This window comes from Balaenoptera musculus, chromosome 2, assembly GCF_009873245.2.
Source record: "Balaenoptera musculus isolate JJ_BM4_2016_0621 chromosome 2, mBalMus1.pri.v3, whole genome shotgun sequence".
Lineage (NCBI taxonomy): Eukaryota > Metazoa > Chordata > Mammalia > Artiodactyla > Balaenopteridae > Balaenoptera > Balaenoptera musculus.
This window is the reverse complement of record NC_045786.1, coordinates 85,013,757-85,031,917: the sequence shown is the minus strand read 5'-3', so window position 1 is coordinate 85,031,917 and position 18,161 is coordinate 85,013,757. Positions and strand designations below refer to the sequence as shown.

Here is an 18,161-nt window from a genome sequence, read left to right as displayed (position 1 = left end):
GGTCGATTAGCTGGTAAGTGGTGGAGTTCCATTCAAGCCCCGGTCCCATTGCCACCAAAGTCCACACTCTTTCAACTAGAGTATAGAATGATACTACCGCAGGGCCCGGTCCTCCAGGCTTTTTTGCAGGGCATTTTTATTTTATTGTTTATTTTTTATTTTATTTTTTTTTTAATTAATTTTTATTGGAGTATAGTTGCTTTACAATGTTGTGTTAGTTTCTGCTGTACAGCAAGGTGAATCAGTTATACATATACATAAACATATAGCCACTCTTTTTTAGATTCTTTTCCCATATAAGTCATTAGAGTACTGAGTAGAGTTCCCTGTCCTATAGAGTAGGTTCTTATTAGTTATCTATTTTATATGTAGTAGTGTGTATATGTCAATCCCAATCTCCCAATTTAGTCCCCCTTCCCCCTTGGTAACCGTAAGTTTGTTTTCTACATCTGTGACTCTATTTCTGTTTTGTAAATAGGTTCATTTGTACCATTTTTTTAGATTCCACATACAAGCGATATAGTATTTCAAGTGTGTTAACTTACCGCTGGATTTAGTTGTCCATTGAGAAAAATCGTATTGCAATATTTTTCTCTCTTTTTGAAAAACTAGGATTCTAAATTGCACATATACATACTTGGCTTCTACTCTAGTTAGAAAGACAAATACTGAGAGTGTTGTATAGAATGCATGTGTGTGCATCTGTGTGTTTGACATTAAGAAGATGAAAAAGGCAGGGTAAGTACTTAGTTAAGTGGTTGTACTCCCCCAGAATCTGAAGTGATTCTCATGATCACACCTAAAGTTCGTAGATATAGGAGATCGAGGCTAAAGCTAAATGTTTTACTGTTCAGTATAGTAGCTATAAGTGACAGTTTCTGTTGAAGAAGGAGTGATATTGTTGCGAAGCAGAGGTTTTACAGTTTCACAAAAATACCCATTGGCCCAGTAGGGCCTTAATTTATTTTTCTAATAAATTAATAACATTTAAAGATTTTTGCAGCTAATATTGTACAATTAACGCTATAAGCTTTGTTGAGATACTGACATACAATATACTGAACATATGTAATTGTGCAACTTGTTAAAATTTAACATATGCCTACACCTATGAAACATCCCTTCAGTAAAGATAATGAGTGTATTCATTACCCACCCCAAAGATTTTTTTGGAGTGCTATATTTTCTAAGAAAAAAACCCCCAGCCATTTAATTTCATTATCTAATTTGATGAAAAAGGCCTGGGTGGGGACTCAGGTGATGTGAGTCTGGACCCTGATCTTGCCCTAAATAGCTCCATGAAATTCAGCAAGTCCCTTAATTTTTCCAGGTCTTAGTCTTCTTATCTGAAAAATGAGGGGGTTGAACTAGAAGGTCCCTAAGGCCCTGTATGGCTCTAAAGCTTAATAAAGCTAAGAGGACAGGCATACTTAGGGTATTGGTTTGTGTCCAAATGGTTTTATGTAAAAATATAGGATTCCCCAGTTATCTGGTGTCAGCTGTGCTGTTTCATCCCGGCCCCTCTCTGCTTGATTGATTGATCATGAAATCATTTCATTTCTTTTAATTCTCTTTCACCCTGATTCAAGGTCATTCAAGTCATTACTTTCATGTTGTTCTTTCTAAGCTTAGGGAACTGTTCTACTTAAGAATTTAGGGGTAGGGCTTAAATAATGCTGGGAATTTGGCAAGCCTCAAGGGGCTGTGAGGGGCAACAGGACTATCAGCTCCTTGGATACTCTCGAGGCAGCTTGGGCATTTTAGGGGGGAGGGGGCAGAGGCGAGCTGTACTGGATTTATTTCAGGGATGGGGGAAGGGAAGCAGACTGGAGTTTAATTAAAATTCTAATCCCAACTTTGCCCATCTTCTTATCAGGAACCAGCATTTCTGTTTGTGGTTCTGGTGATTTTGCTGTGATAACATATGTAGTTACCTCAAAAACTCTTGCAAACTGGCCTAAGATTTCAATATGCTCACCAGATGCTTTAATCAGACTTGGCATGATTCCATCTTTGGCCTGTGTTTTCAGAGATACCTCCTCCACCATTGCCATCTTTCTGTTGGGAGCGGGGGGCATTGGAGAGCTGGTGGTGAAAATTGAGCTGATTGCAAATGACAAAACAGTTTCATCACAGCACAGAGATCTTTCCAAACTATTTCTGTTTTCCCGTAGCTAAGTGGGATTTCTGCGGAGGGGCTGCTCTGATTTCATCTTGGCCCACCATGAGGTTCTTCCTGCTTTGTGCCTACATGCTGCTTCTGATGATTTCCCAGTTGAGAGCAGTCAGCTTTCCTGAAGACGATGAACCCCTTAATACTGTTGACTATCACTGTAAGTAATCTAAAGAACATTCTCCTTTTCTAAGAAGGAAGCTTTTTTGGTTTTGATTTTCTAAGCATATTCAATTTTAGAAAGAGAGACAGAGTTTTATGTCTTTATAATGTTTTACATACTAATTTATCCATAATCATTTCCTAGTGTCTGGAGAAAATGGGACAGTTTAGTTAGGTGCTTTTCTAAAGCAACCCATATATAGGTTATATGTTTTCAGTTAAAAGAAAAAGACCATTTGCTGACATTCACTGTCCTTTATTCATTCATATTCAAGACCTTAAGAGAGGAATTTAGTTAAAACCCTTTTACAACTAGTATATACAGCTAATCAATGCTGTATATCGATTCTTCAGCTCCGTAATCCTGACTGATGGTTTAGCCCATTTTTACTTGCAGATTCAAGGCAATATCCGGTTTTCAGAGGACGCCCTTCAGGCAATGAATCACAGCATAGGCTGGACTTTCAGCTGATGTTGAAAATTCGAGACACACTTTATATTGCTGGCAGGTAATTTTCCTCTCGTTGGTTTATTAGATTAAAATTCTTTTCTCTTGCGGTGCTTGCATTAATGTGTCTAGTTCATGAAAAACTAATATGTGATTGTGATCAAAAATTGCAAGTAGCCAAGAATATTCACCTGGAAGAGTCAGTGTTGCGTACCAGGAACAAAATATAGCAAAAACCTTTAGCAGTCTTATTTTATTACTGCCATCAAGAAATCATACACCATTCTTTATTCCTAAAGCAGCAGGAGAAAAAAATCTTTCTTTATTCTTTTTTAACTTGGAATTATTCAAGCAAATATTAGAAGTATGTCTGTGCTAATAGCAAGTAGCAGTTTGACCCATGCCTGAAAAGCTTTCTTTGCTCCCTAAGCACAGTGATATATAAAAGCATCTCAGTAATGAAAAAGCACTCTTTGTTGACTTTGTTGGAGACAGAGAAAATCCAGATGATCTCCAAAACACAATAAAAGCAGATCTGTAAAAATAAAATAAGAATCAGCTTAACATTTTTATGTATTTACATGATATGACTTACTGCCTTGTTTCCAACAGGGATCAAGTTTATACAGTAAACTTAAATGAAATCCCCAAAACAGAAGTAATACCAAACAAGGTGAGCAAGTGTAGTTGGCAAATTTATTTGCACTCCCTCAGAACTTGGGTAATGTCCCTCTCCCCTCAATATTTAAAATATTGAACTTTGGTTTGCTTGATTGATACAGAAACTGACATGGCGGTCAAGACAACAGGATCGAGAAAACTGTGCTATGAAAGGCAAGCATAAAGTAAGTGAAACAAACAAGTGCCTACTAGATTGAGTCTCTGTGGGGGCTTGAGCCCACAGTGTAAGCATGCGGAATGTCTAATGTTAATGTAATTGTTACTTTCTTTAGGATGAATGCCACAACTTTATTAAAGTATTTGTTCCGAGAAACGATGAGATGGTGTTTGTTTGTGGCACCAATGCTTTTAATCCCATGTGTAGATACTATAGGGTAAGTATATTTTATACAATGTGCTTTTTTTAAATCAACTTTTCTTCCTTTACTGGAATGTCGTTAGCGTCAAATCCTTTCTCCTATAGACCCAGTAATTTGTTTTGTCTCTAATGCTATGGAGGAAGAAAGACAGAATTCTTCCCGTAGACTTTCAGTGCAAATAAAGCAGTATTGCCTTCAAACTTGTACATTGAACAGATATGACACTAGCTATTTATTTTTCTTTTGTAGTTGAATACCTTAGAGTATGATGGGGAAGAAATTAGTGGCTTGGCAAGGTGCCCATTTGATGCCAGACAAACCAATGTTGCCCTTTTCGCTGGTAAGATTCTTTAGTGTAATGAATATAAATGATTAATGACATTGAAGGTGCAAAAGGAATTTAAAGGAAGAAAAAAGCTCATAACTAGGATAGCTACCTTGACACAGGTGTTTCAAAGACTAAAAGCTATGAACAAGTTTTCAAAAAAGAGGAATTAAAAGTGAGCATATTATAAGTATTCTGACACTTGACTGTTAACTGGGCCAGTGACCCTGAATAAGTTGCTTAACTTTTTGATGCTTCAATCCCTCATCTGTAAACTTAGATAATACCGTGGGTCAACCTGTCACAGGTTGATTATGAGCATCGGGTTTAGATTTATTTGTATATGTAGCAATAATGGAGGTGAAATCACTCCAAAGGATATTATACACTATATAAGGTAACACACTTAGGATAATTATGGCTATTTTATCTAAATTATAACTTTGGTTTCAGATGGGAAGCTGTATTCTGCCACAGTGGCTGACTTCTTGGCCAGTGATGCTGTTATTTATCGAAGCATGGGCGATGGATCGGCTCTTCGTACTATAAAATATGATTCCAAGTGGATCAAAGGTATCTTTGAAGAACAGCTTTGTGAGATCACCAAGGGAAGTAGCATGGCCGAGTGGGAACAGGAGACCTGGGCATCAGGAAATTCAGTGCATGACTTTATATTGTTTATTTAGAGCCAAGTATAGGCTGCCTTGGTTGTGAACGGGAGCATTAATGGGGGATGAGGAGACCGGTAGCCATGTCAGGAAAGTAGATGTTTATCCTAGGTGACCTCAAAAAAAAGATCTCAATTCTGTGTGCCATTTGCCTAACTCTAAATGCATGTAATAATCCTTGCCCACTTCCATCTACCTACCCTGGAAAGTTAACCCTGGGAATCGTTAGTTCGTATCTGCAGAGTTATTTTGACCTTTGGAGTCTAGAAATCAAGATTTTTTTTATTTTCAACGTAAGAAGTTTCCTTCCCTAGTTAACTACAGGTTAATGAATAAATCTGTTGAAACAAAGACCTTTGTTGTAGTTCATTTCCCTGTAGGCTTTTTCTAGGCCATTAGCTAACATTAAAGACTCTGGGTTCCCTGAAGCTTCAACACACCCAGGCTGGGACTCCACAGACTTGCTGGCATATCAGAGTTCTCCTTGGCTTGAATGTAGCAATGTGACATCTGTCAGTCATGCCTGGCGGTCAGGGTCTGATACTAATTGAATTATCCTTTAGGAACCAGTTTGTTTTCAATTTCTCTTTCAGAGCCACACTTTCTTCATGCCATAGAATATGGAAACTATGTTTATTTCTTCTTTCGAGAAATTGCTGTAGAACATAATAATTTAGGCAAGGCAAGTATATGATGGTGCACATGTCCACTGCATGGAATTGAGCCCACTTTGGTAAAGTCTTTGCATATTTTCCAGCACTCAAAGCATTTAGGGCCAAGTGCAGAGAGGTGAGTTGCTTACCCTGAGAATAATTGCTGTGAAATACCTGCACAATGGCCAGAGTAGGAACAGCAGCCTTGGGCCTTGAGAAGAGTTCATTTTTTTTTTTCTGTTACTACAGAGAATGTTCTGCAGGCTCCCTTGAGCTGTGGATGCTTCTTTAACTCTTTAGAAATCTATTGATAGCTATTCTTTCTCGGCACCAAAAGGCAGGATGGAAAGTAAGGGCCTCTGTTCAATGTTGAATACTTCAGTACAAGCCCATATGATTCTAAAATATTGCGGCCCCTTCTATGCCAGGTTTAAGGATTGTGCATTTTGTTAACAATATGGGAAGCTAAGTGGGGGACAAAGTACGGGAATGGTTTCCATTCAGCCAGGCCGTTCGATAGCTCACTTCTTACGGAGCTTGTTTGGCAGAGCAGGAAAATGGCCCTTTTTGCTCACAGATAAATCTAGTTTACATTCTTACTCTACAGATCCCTAGAGAGAAGGCTGCCGGAGTCTTTTGAACCACATGTATCTTTAGCATGTTTCATCCCTCCCTTATCTGGCAGCTTTTTGTTCCTCTTCTTCCTCCATGCTCATAACCCCGTTGCTTTGCTTTTGTCCCGTGGGCAGGCTGTATATTCCCGTGTGGCCCGCATATGTAAAAACGACATGGGTGGCTCCCAGCGGGTCCTGGAGAAACACTGGACTTCATTTCTGAAGGCTCGGCTTAACTGTTCTGTCCCCGGAGATTCATTTTTCTACTTTGATGTTCTGCAGTCTGTCACAGACATAATACAAATCAATGGCATCCCCACTGTGGTCGGGGTGTTTACCACACAGCTCAACAGGTGAGAACAGATCCCTGGCACTTCAAAAGGCCTTCCGTATCCCGCTTGTGGGAGCCGCGAACAGGCCCGTTGTCGCCTGATACTGTTCCTCTTTTTCAGCATTCCTGGGTCTGCAGTCTGTGCATTTAGCATGGATGACATTGAAAAAGTATTCAGAGGACGGTTTAAAGAACAGAAAACTCCAGATTCCGTTTGGACAGCAGTCCCTGAAGACAAAGTACCGAAGCCAAGGTAAGAAAAAAAAAAAAACGGAGAGGATTTTTGTCTTTGACAAAACCCTCTGGTCACGGGAAGCATCCATCCTCAGAGAGCAGCTGGGCCAACCTCCCACTCCAGGAAGGGTCCCTGCGCAGCGCTACAGACAGAAAGTCAGTGAATATGACTCTGAGAGCCTGAATATGGAGAGCCCGCAGAGTTCAGGGAAATAGCATCGCTCCTCTGGGTTGGCTTACTCTCCTTTCTCTCTCGACCTCTTCTTCCAGAATGGACACCTAATCCCTAGATACAAATTGTGATGGGGGGACAAAACACACTATTTTCCTTTCAGGCCTGGCTGTTGTGCAAAGCATGGGCTTGCCGAAGCTTATAAAACCTCCATCGATTTCCCGGATGAAACCCTGTCGTTCATTAAATCCCACCCCCTGATGGACTCTGCCGTCCCACCCATTGCCGACGAGCCCTGGTTCACGAAGACTCGGATCAGGTAAGACTGTGCAGAAACACGGGCCCTCTCCCATCCAGTGGCTTCCCTTCCTGTTGCCCGCCCCCCCTGACCTGGCTCCCCCTCCTCTGGCAGGTACAGACTGACGGCCATTGCCGTTGACCATTCTGCTGGACCCCACCAGAACTACACAGTCATCTTTGTTGGCTCGGAAGCTGGCATGGTACTTAAAGTTTTGGCAAAGACCAGTCCTTTCTCTTTGAATGACAGCGTGTTACTGGAAGAGATCGAAGCGTACAACCATGCAAAGTAGGTATATTTTAGGAGAACACTCTTTAGTACTTCCAGTGTGTGTTTCATCTAGTCATTTCCTTTCAGCCCTCTAAATTAGCAGTGGTTTGGCATATTAGTGTTTTGTTTTGTTTTGTTTTTTTCCTCACTGAAATAAAACCCGGGTCTGTTGTTTTCCTGAGTCCACTAGGGCTTGGAGGGTGGACGGTGATGAGTTTAAAAATAATTCAGCCCTTGTTTGTCACCTGTGGAAAATGAGAATATTTTACCACCACCCTCCTACCTTGCAGATGTATTTCAGGATGCTACATGGAGCAGACGGTTGATTGCAAACACACACACACACACAGTACACCATAATTCTTCTAACCACTGATATAAAAAATTACGTGGACCATTAAAACAATCAAGAAATAGATGAGAGAAATGGAGCAAAGAAGACTAAGGAGAGCTCCAGAAATATCTAGCACAGGAAGATTTAAATGCATTAAAACGTTATCCTTTTTCTTCCCTATAGTCTAACATGCTCTTCACAAATGCAATTCCCTTCGATCATCAGAACGGGAAGCCAATCTTTAAAAAACCCTTTGTCCAGCCTGAAATTAAACCAGCCATGCAGAGCAGTAGAAGATGAATCACATAATTATTACTTCCTAAACTACGTGCGTGCCTGGTTTGCTACTGAGAGTATTCCTCAACGCCTCCCCAGCTCTCAGTAATTGCAAAAACCAAACGTCACTTGCCTCGTATAGTTCCTGTAGCTTTTGACTTACTAAACGTATATGTTCAAAATGTCTCCCACAATATAGGTGCAATGCGGAGAATGAGGAGGACAGAAAGGTCATCTCACTCCAGCTGGATAAAGATCATCATGCTTTATACGTGGCGTTCTCTAGCTGTGTTATCCGCATCCCCCTCAGTCGCTGTGAGCGGTATGGATCATGTAAAAAGTAGGCTGATGTTTCTTTCCTTATCCCGGGTCTTAACAGCATCATTACCTTTGATGATGAGAAAATTCAAGTTACGTTCTGTTTGGTTTTATACAGGTCTTGTATTGCATCTCGAGACCCGTACTGTGGCTGGTTAAGCCCAGGGGCCTGTGGTCAAGTGACCCCAGGGATGCTGTAAGTATACTTTGTCACATTAGCTGAGATCTTCTCCAGATGTGCTTCTATCTTCTCCAGGGACTCTAAAGCTAGAAATTTTAGAAAACTTCCAATAACACTACTTTTCTTTTTTGCTTTACTTTTCTTTCTTTCTTTCCTTTTTTCTGTTTGTGTTTTTTGTTTGTTTGTTTTGTATGGGAGAAGGAAAAAAAAGAAAATCTGGAGCTGTGAGAGGGAAAGGAGATTGTAGACAGTGAAATACCTACGGGAAATGGATGGAGAGAAAGAACCAATTCTCTTCTGCTCTCTTAAACATTCTAGTTACCAAATGTTTAATAGAAATACTCATTTTAGCAAGCTATGTTGAAATGTCCTTTTTTTTTCTGTCTGCTCATTCTTACTAATCCGTCTGTGTTCTTGGTTCTGCTCTGGTTGTCACTTGTGTTCCTATGAAGGCTGTTAACTGAAGACTTCTTTGCTTTCCATAACCACAGCGCTGGAGGATTTGAACAGGACACGGAATATGGCAACACAGCCCATCTAGGGGACTGCCATGGTAAGACCGAATCTTCCTTTCCCTCCTGGTGCTTCTTTTTGACCACATTTGCACGTGAACATTATTTTACAATCAGCCTTTTATAATGACTCAGGACACATGCCACCTAGCATTTAACTTAAACTTCACAAAAGCTGAGCTATTTGGTCATGGGGATACATTAGAGAAGAATCTTACTTATTTTTTCCTTCACCATTTACAATCTTGTAGGAAATCTAGAGAAAGGTAGTCTAAGCGGTAGGTTAATCTTTTAATTTATAGTCCTTTCTTTTGACTTTTTGAGTTAATTGGAATTCGTAAATTTTTGCTTTCTTTTGGTTACTTTTTACTGATTACTTGTTCCTTTAATTCTTTTAGAAATTTTGCCTACTTCAACTACACCAGATTACAAAATATTTGGCGGTCCAACATCTGGTTAGTTTTTTTTCATTTTTTTGAATTAACAACCTTTTCTTTCCTTCAGTTCAGCATTTTCAGCCCCTTCTCCCCTCCTTTTGCACAGTTTGGCAGCCCTTCATTTTTGTGCTTTGACTCATAACCCCCCTGATGGTCCGAAAGACTTTTTCTTATTCAGCACCTCACCCTGTGTAGCATGTTTACAGCCCATCATTGACCAAGGCACATCCTTTAAGAAAAATCCAATGGATTAACATAGGCTGCATTCCAGCTGCACGCCCGTCCACCCAAGCTTTCTTCTCTCTCACCCCTGTGCATTGTGAATGTTCCCTCTGGCCATCTGTATTTAATGGATGGCAGAATTTCATTATTTACCCCTTCTCTCCTCACCTTTCCTAAGACCTACTAAACAAATACACATTTCCCCAAAATGTGTATTTATAAATTTGAGAGATCTTTTTTGAATGGTTTGCGGTAATCCCAGAAACCTGTGAATGTTGTGGTCTCAGTGGTGTGAAAAAGGTTCCCATCGAATGAAGCTGGTTTCTGATGTATTAAGATGTTCACTGGGCTCCCTGTGCCCTTCTTGTCTGCATCCGTTTTGGAGTCTTCATGTGTGACCGTTGCACCAGTCTGGCTTGGGGTCTCCAGGGGTTTAACCTAAGATCATATGCTTACATTTTGAGGGAAAATCTACTTGGCAGAAATCAGTAATAGACACGCTAAGAGGTTAAGTTACTCCCGATCCTATTGCTGGTTCTAAAACTTACCAGCAGTTTCATTCCTCAGAGGGGAGAAAAGGATGGAAGATCTTGTCTATCAGAACATCCTTATTCAGCTTGTAAATGCCATTTCTTTTGCATGAGTTGCTGCTAAGTCTTTGGAAGAAACTCCCCGGGCATTTTGGAAGGCACGGACAAGGTTCATCCCTGCTTCAGTGCTTTAGCATGGATGGTGAGCCCTCAGTGCAGTCAGTCATCTACAGATAGACGAGACGTCTGTGGTAAAGCAGGACAGCCTCTTTGTCAGGTCTAAAGTCAAGTGTTTATGCAGACCTAATCAGGTGTTTTCTGATGACGTTACACTGTAGGTTCCCCGGTGAAGGCAGTACAGTTTCCAACCATCTATGAAAATGCTTCAAAAAAATAGACACAAAAAGAAGTGATGTTGTCTCACAAAAGGATGAGAAACTAGCAATTAGTCTTTGGGATCCATTGTACCTTCTCCATGAGTGTCATTAATCACCGCAGAGGCTTCATAGAGGAGTATTTTCAGTGTCTTCAAGTTCGAAATCTGCTTAATATGTCTTTATTGTTCATTTGTAGCTTATATTTTTCCCTTGCCAGAAAAGGATTTGGTATAATGTCCTTGGATGTGTTTTTATGAAATCCTAGAACAGGCTTTCTCATAAAATTTGCTTAAACTTTACTTGAAAGTACAGCAGACCAGTCAGAAGCAATCCGCTGTCACTACCCATGTTAATAAAAATCTGTTTGCCACCACAGACATGGAGGTATCTTCATCTTCTGTTACCACAATGGCAAGTATCCCAGAAATTACACCTAAAGTGATTGATACCTGGAGACCTAAACTGACCAGCTCCCGGAAATTTGTAGTTCAAGATGACCCAAACACTTCTGATTTTACTGATCCTTTATCAGGTATCCCAAAGGGTAAGGCCTCACCAGGGAACTCATCTCTCACTGAGTGGAAACCTGATTCCTAATGTCTCTGAGGAACGTGTGGAGGTGAAGCCGGACGGAGCTGCCTCTGTTGTTAACCATCGCCGCCACTGGCCACGGTCACACCGGTTTTCTGTGGTTACGTGGAGCGTGCATTCCTTAGCAGATGAAAGAGGCGGAAAGCTGTTGAAGAAGGAGTTGGTGAAACAGCCACTCAGACAGTCTAATCCGTGTTGGCTTCTGTCTGAAGAAGCTACACTCTGCTGGGTTTCAGAGAACTCCGGGGGTCACCCCAGCGATATCCAAAAACAAAACTCATTAACTGCAAATATCCTGATATCGGATGTTTTGTTGAGGAGCCTTTCCCAGACTTTTGTTTAGCTGCAATTTACAATGCAATCTGAAAAGTAAGGGAGGCACGAAGTTGTTTGAATGCCACAAGCACTAAAACCTAACAGAGTGCTTGTCCGTAACTATCATTTTCAGCCCATAATAGAAGCATTTATCAAAGAGCTGTCTGCTGAGTTACCTTGTTAGACAGATCACTGTGGGAAAAAATCTATTCTTTAGTGCTTACTAAACTGTGGTATCAGGTTTCCAATCAGTTTTTATAGCAGTGCATTGTCATTTATGATTTACATCTGTTGATTTTGGTTTTATTTGTTTTCATTGTAAACAATTTTATAATCATTCTTCCTCTTTTATTTTCTTTAGTAATTCCATTTCTCTCTACATTTCTTTCTTTGTCTTTCACAATGCCACTGAATTCCATAGCCCTCAACATTGGTTAAAAACAACTAATGTTCAAAGGCCTTAGTACTAACCTAGAGCAACAGAATCTTCAAATCACTCTGACTTACCTTACTCTGGGATAGCTGTGCTTGTAGCATGTAACAGACTTGGATACCTCTTAAACTAACACGTCTAGATGTCTGTGGTTGCATTAAAAATCCCAATAATTATAAACTAATTCACTCTCCTTCTTCTAGTCTAATTTAAATATTTCTTAAATATCTTAAGACAATTGGATAATATTACTTAACATAGTATATTTCCTTAGACTGTCTGGATTTCTTTCATAGCAGGCAATTCAAGAGTGCTTCACTCCAAGATGGAATGAAAAAAAAAAAAAAAATCAAAGTAAACATGAAAGGCTACATTTGTAGCTAACAGTGACCAAGCAGATGCTTTTAGTTTGTGAACGAACTATATACTTTCATTCTAATTAAGATAGCATAATTGTATTAGCATAATTATTTTAGCAAAATATATATTTATGCCAATTCATACATTGCCCTAATCCCAGTAGCTGCCCTTTAATCCTGATTTATGAATTAAGAGAAAATCATGAGAAAAAAACATTTTATGAGTTTAAAATGGGCCACTTAGAAAACATATACTTTCTAGCTCTAATTTTTAGGTAGAAACTCTTAAAATTTTGAATGTTATGTAACAACTATTTAAGAGGGATTGGAGGGGAAAAGACAAATACAGATCAGTGGAAGATTAGAGTTATCCTGGTATTTGTAGCGATCATAAATGTCTCTGGGGATCCTGTTGGGATTAAAGAAAAAAATATGGAATTTTGGAGTCCACCTCACCCTCCAAGCTAAGCATACGGACCATGTGAAGGCAGTGTTGGTTCAATGGGAGCCATTTGCTGGCTAATATTGTTTTAAAGAAGCTCCTCACTCAGACTCTTTTCCTGTGCGTCTACTGCAGGTGTACGATGGGAAGTCCAATCTGGAGAGTCCAACCAAATGGTCCACATGAATGTCCTCATCACCTGTGTCTTTGCAGCTTTTGTTTTGGGTGCATTCATTGCAGGTGTGGCAGTATACTGCTATCGTGACATGTTTGTTCGGAAAAACAGAAAGATCCATAAAGATGCAGAATCTGCCCAGTCGTGTACAGACTCCAGTGGAAGTTTTGCCAAGCTGAATGGTCTCTTTGACAGCCCAGTCAAGGAATATCAACAGAATATAGATTCTCCCAAATTGTATAGTAACCTGCTGACCAGTCGGAAAGAGCTGCCACCCAATGGAGATACGAAATCCATGGTCATGGACCATCGAGGCCAACCTCCCGAGCTGGCTGCTCTCCCGACACCTGAGTCTACACCTGTGCTTCACCAGAAGACCCTGCAGGCCATGAAGAGCCACTCAGACAAGGCCCACGGCCATGGGGCTTCAAGGAAAGAAACCCCCCAGTTTTTTCCTTCTAGTCCTCCACCCCATTCCCCACTAAGTCATGGACATATCCCCAGTGCCATTGTCCTTCCTAATGCTACCCATGACTACAACACATCTTTCTCAAACTCCAATGCTCACAAAGCTGAAAAGAAACTTCAAAACATTGACCACCCTCTTACAAAGTCATCCAGTAAAAGAGATCACCGGCGTTCTGTGGATTCCAGAAATACCCTCAACGATCTCCTGAAGCATCTAAATGACCCAAGCAGTAACCCCAAAGCCATCATGGGAGACATCCAAATGGCCCACCAGACCCTAATGCTGGATCCCGTGGGACCTATGTCTGAGGTCCCGCCCAAGGTCCCCAACCGCGAGGCATCACTCTACTCTCCTCCCTCGACTCTCCCCAGAAACAGCCCAACCAAGCGAGTGGACGTCCCCACCACTCCCGGCGTCCCAATGACTTCTCTGGAAAGACAAAGGGGTTATCATAAAAATTCCTCCCAGAGGCACTCTATATCTGCTATGCCTAAAAACTTAAGTTCACCAAATGGTGTTTTGTTATCTAGACAGCCTAGTATGAACCGTGGAGGCTACATGCCCGCCCCCGCAGGGGCGAAGGTGGACTATATTCAGGGAACACCGGTGAGTGTTCATCTGCAGCCTTCCCTCTCCAGACAGAGCAGCTACACCAGTAACGGCACCCTTCCCAGGACGGGACTAAAGAGGACACCGTCCTTAAAACCTGACGTACCACCAAAGCCTTCATTTGTTCCCCAAACCACATCTGTCAGACCACTGAACAAATATACTTACTAGGCCTCAAGTGTGCTCTTCCCCATGTGGCTTTATCCTGTCCATGTTGTTGAGAGGATGATGTTGTAAGGGTACCTTAAGACAAGAGACTCGCTTGTATCTTAAGAGAACCAAGTGGCCAAAGAAACTCTTCCTAACTTTGGCAACATCAGAACTTGCCATACGTAGCTACTGCAGCAAGGCTTCTGTGTACTTGCCTGAAAACAAAGGAAGGTGCTGGTCATTCCATTTCTTTTGTTTGAAACTAAAGAGATATGTGGCTCCGAGGGGCTACCTGTAACCAGTACAAAGAGCTGATACAGTGCTCAGAAGAATCTGTCTGTGAGCAAATACTTGAAAATGGGTTCAACTTAGACTGCCATTCTGTGTGGTCTTCCCATTAAATGTGAACATTTTAATATGTATGCATTCACCTTGCCTCTTGCACAAATGTCAAAAAACAATGGTAATGTCTCAAAGAAAAGAAGTTGTAGATTACCAAACAATTTGCTAAAAATTCAGTCTTTGACCCAAACTGTAGCATTTTTTTACGTGTGGCATTTTTTTCATGCCACCAAGGAACTGTGTTGCGTGTGCATGTGTGTGAGCGTGTAAGTGTGTGTGTGTGTGTGTGTGTGTGTGTTCTGTCCCCACTAGGATTTGTTTAGGTGCCCATGGCATCTTTTTGTGCTATGGAGTTGTTTACATCGCACATGACTGAACAAGAGACAATAACTTCTTCCCACAGCAGTCCATTGGGTTCAGCTTTGAGAAAGAAAGAAAACCGAGGCTGATTTTGACGGTCAAAATGATTAACCTGACTTACGTGTTACCCAATGCCAGAATGTAAGAGTTCTAAGTAATTTTGTGCTGCTATTCACTAAAACTTCTATAACAGTCTTGCCAGCTTAAGGAGATGGAGATGATAAGAGGTATCCTTGATTTATCCACCAGTATTCAGTAGTAAAATTCACCTGTCCACTGTGAATCCAAGCCCGAATCACTCTACTTAACCTTGGACACACTAACGAGGTTTTATTTTGATTGTGTTTGGTTTCTCCCATGTAGTAAAATTCCTCTTCTTTTAACTCCCCCTAACCCCAAGATCAAACAAACAAAAAAAAAAAAAAACAAACCCCCCCCCACACACACACACACAAAACAGAAGACAAAAGAAGGGGATGTGAGAAGGTTGTAATTGGCTTAGCAGAAACAGTCTGTGAAAACCTAACAGTGGTGCAATCATGTTGTCTATGTTGTGTGATGTGAGAATTTTCTCCTAAGTCATGCAGGTAATGACAGTATACTGTACATATTACATGTGAGTTTACCTAAATCTGTGCATTTTGTGCCTTATTCATGAGAATGATAGAAGTACTCAAATATGTCAAGTGTTTTCAGTATAGCACATCATTTACTGAGTGCCAGTTGTAAATGTTTTTCAACCAGCACCTGAAAAGACTTTTAAAAAATCCTAACAACAATCTAGAACGGTTAATTGTAAAACAATCTATCCAAATAGCTGCATTACATCCTTTGCCATGATAAACATTCCACTCCTACTTTCTTAAGGATGAAACAGTGATAATGTGAAGTCAAATGAGGTTTCCTGGGTAATGTGACACCTGCAGAAACCATACAGAGTCATTTATTTGTAGTTTTGCAGAAGCCACTTAGAGCTGATGATGTGCAACCCTGATGACGATTTCAGTTAATATGCTGCACACCACGGTTTACTGAACCTCATCTAGAAAGTATCAAGGCAGAGGAATGCTCCTGACTTAGTCAGACAAGTAAGTTCAACTGTTTTCCTGATGATATCTATTACTTGGGGGAGATGGGTTGCAGAAGACCAGAGCATTTTTATGCAGAATGTAGAATATGGATGCAGTTATTCTTTTCCTTTGAGAATATTGTTTAATAAAGAACGCGATTCCCTGAGGTCTCTGGAAGCTCAAAAGCTAAAACTTCTGTTCTTGAAACACTTCAGCTTTGAAACTAAAATATTACAGATTGATAATAAATTAAACCAATCAACGATAAACACTACTCAGTCCATCGCTGACAAACCTGTTTGAATTCACCTTACCAATATTAATCCCAGCGTGCGGAAAGTGGAACAGTAACTCTATGTGAACCCGGATAACATTTTGTAACATTGTGCTGCCTTGTAGTTTGTAATGTGAGTTCTATCAGTATTTATGTTGAAATTTCTAACATAAAATCTAGTCTGTATCCTGTTAATTTAATTTTTAAATGCTTTATCCATTTGTGCAAAGGTAAACACAGATTGTATCTTTTTTAATGGTACGGCATAAAAAGTAACCCTAAAGTGAAGTGGCTCTATACTGTTTTATAGAGTACTTTAACATGTATAGATATCTTGTAAACTTGTATTGTGGATGTGTAAATAATATGTACTTTGGGTTTTTAACACCGCATGTAAAGTCAAAATAAAATATACAAATCATTATATCCTGCCTCTTGATGTTGAAGAGGTCTGGAAGGTATCGTGTTTTTAAAATATTTTTAAGTCAATCAACATCCTTGAGAGCGTCTTTTAAAATATACCAAAATATTCTTACCTGGAATACTTGCCATCAGGTCGTGGTTACACCACCATTCTCATCTTGGAAGGCTGGGCAGAGCCCCTGGAAAACATATAATTCAGAAAACCAGATGAACTGTACTACAGCAACAGTCACATGCTTCAGGCCAACCCTTGTCCACGTATCGCTAGTTCGACAGGCATTTGTAAAATTCATGATTTGTGTTCTCGTGTGAAATTGTTAATATTTTAGTCTAAAATTATAGCTGGTCAATCAGGTTCCTGTGAACATTTCTTGCTATTTGGTATAGGGCATTTCTCAATTCCATTGTTTCAATTGAATAAGAATGTAAGTAAGAGATAACGTTCCTCAAATATGGAAATGGGAGGTAAAGTAATGATTCCACTTAGTTCTTTCCTTAGCATGGCATGAGTTAGTTAGTGGCTGCTGTCATTGGGTTTGGACAAATGAATGAAGGAAGAGACAAGGGAAATGTATCTTCAGCCTTGCTTCTCCCTGGGCTTCTTGAGCATTGTATTCTCTTTCATTTCTATGGGCTATTTCTATTAAGTTGCTGTTTATTATACCTTCTGGCCATTTTACAAGTTTTCCTGGGTTCAGTGATTTTCTTTTTCTTCTAAAAAGTGCATTTTTCTCTTCTTCCTTTATAGCAGATTTTAGCCTTTTTCAATCATGGACATCTTTGATAATTTAATGAATGGTACGGACTGAGAGCTGAATTTCATTTTCCGTTTTCAGGGGATTTACAGACCCCTAAAACCACACCAACGAATCCTCGAGATAAATGCTTAGATGCCATTTGAGAGAAATGGAGTTAGAGAACTTGGAGCTTTTCATAAGGAAAGCATTGTAAAGAAAATGAATTAACCAAGACACACCACCCGTACTCTGGTTCCAGAGATCCCATTGGTTGGCACTTAGGTTACTCTGGGAAATGGCAACACAAGAGATGCTGGTTCAGGCTAAGAAGAAAGGGGGTCTCACGTGCAAAGTAGTGGGCCTTGTGTGGCCTAGGTGCTGGCCAGGTACCAGGAGGACTCGCCTTCCTGCCATGTGAGAGAAGCCAACTTTCTCCCTTCTCCTCCCCTCCCAGCTCATCTCCTTCATCCTCCTTTTCAGAGGAGGGCAAAGAACAAGGGGTCCAAAATAGCCCTGGGTCCAGGTCTGGGAGCTGGGTTCAAATCCCGACTCTACTACCCATCAAGTAACTGCCGCACTATACCTCTCTCTCTTTTCTTTTTTAAACTTTTATTTCATATTGGAGTATAGTTGATTAACATTGTTGCATTAGTTTCAGATGTACAGCAAAGGGATTCAGTTACACATATACATGTATCTATTCTTTTTCAAATTCTTGTCCCATTTAGGTTGTTACATAATACTGAGCAGAGTTCCCTGTACTATACGGTAGGTCCTTGTTGGTTATCCATTTAAAATATAGCAGTGTGTACATGTCAATCCCAAACTCCTTAACTA

The 18,161-nt window shown here is 40.4% G+C and overlaps 1 protein-coding gene across 5 annotated transcripts in view; it reads left to right on the top strand.

The window, feature by feature from the left end:
* Positions 1-16,588, top strand: part of SEMA6D (semaphorin 6D) — a 54,156-nt gene extending 37,568 nt beyond the window's left edge. The window contains exons 2-19 of one of the 5 annotated variants that reach the window (XM_036844667.1): positions 2,175-2,333; positions 2,733-2,844; positions 3,396-3,456; positions 3,566-3,628; positions 3,737-3,838; positions 4,073-4,163; positions 4,602-4,721; positions 5,410-5,498; positions 6,219-6,436; positions 6,536-6,667; positions 6,984-7,139; positions 7,233-7,406; positions 8,198-8,338; positions 8,435-8,512; positions 8,989-9,050; positions 9,408-9,464; positions 10,952-11,107; positions 12,851-16,588. In XM_036844667.1, the coding sequence (XP_036700562.1) occupies positions 2,175-2,333; positions 2,733-2,844; positions 3,396-3,456; positions 3,566-3,628; positions 3,737-3,838; positions 4,073-4,163; positions 4,602-4,721; positions 5,410-5,498; positions 6,219-6,436; positions 6,536-6,667; positions 6,984-7,139; positions 7,233-7,406; positions 8,198-8,338; positions 8,435-8,512; positions 8,989-9,050; positions 9,408-9,464; positions 10,952-11,107; positions 12,851-14,139 (3,260 nt within the window). In that variant the 3' untranslated portion in view covers positions 14,140-16,588. Of the gene's footprint in view, positions 1-2,174; positions 2,334-2,732; positions 2,845-3,395; positions 3,457-3,565; positions 3,629-3,736; positions 3,839-4,072; positions 4,164-4,601; positions 4,722-5,409; positions 5,499-6,218; positions 6,437-6,535; positions 6,668-6,983; positions 7,140-7,232; positions 7,407-8,197; positions 8,339-8,434; positions 8,513-8,988; positions 9,051-9,407; positions 9,465-10,951; positions 11,120-12,850 lie in introns of all 5 variants that reach the window. The other 4 variants (XM_036844666.1, XM_036844668.1, XM_036844669.1 and 1 more) reach the window with 4 other exon arrangements.
* The last annotated feature ends 1,573 nt before the right edge of the window (positions 16,589-18,161 follow it).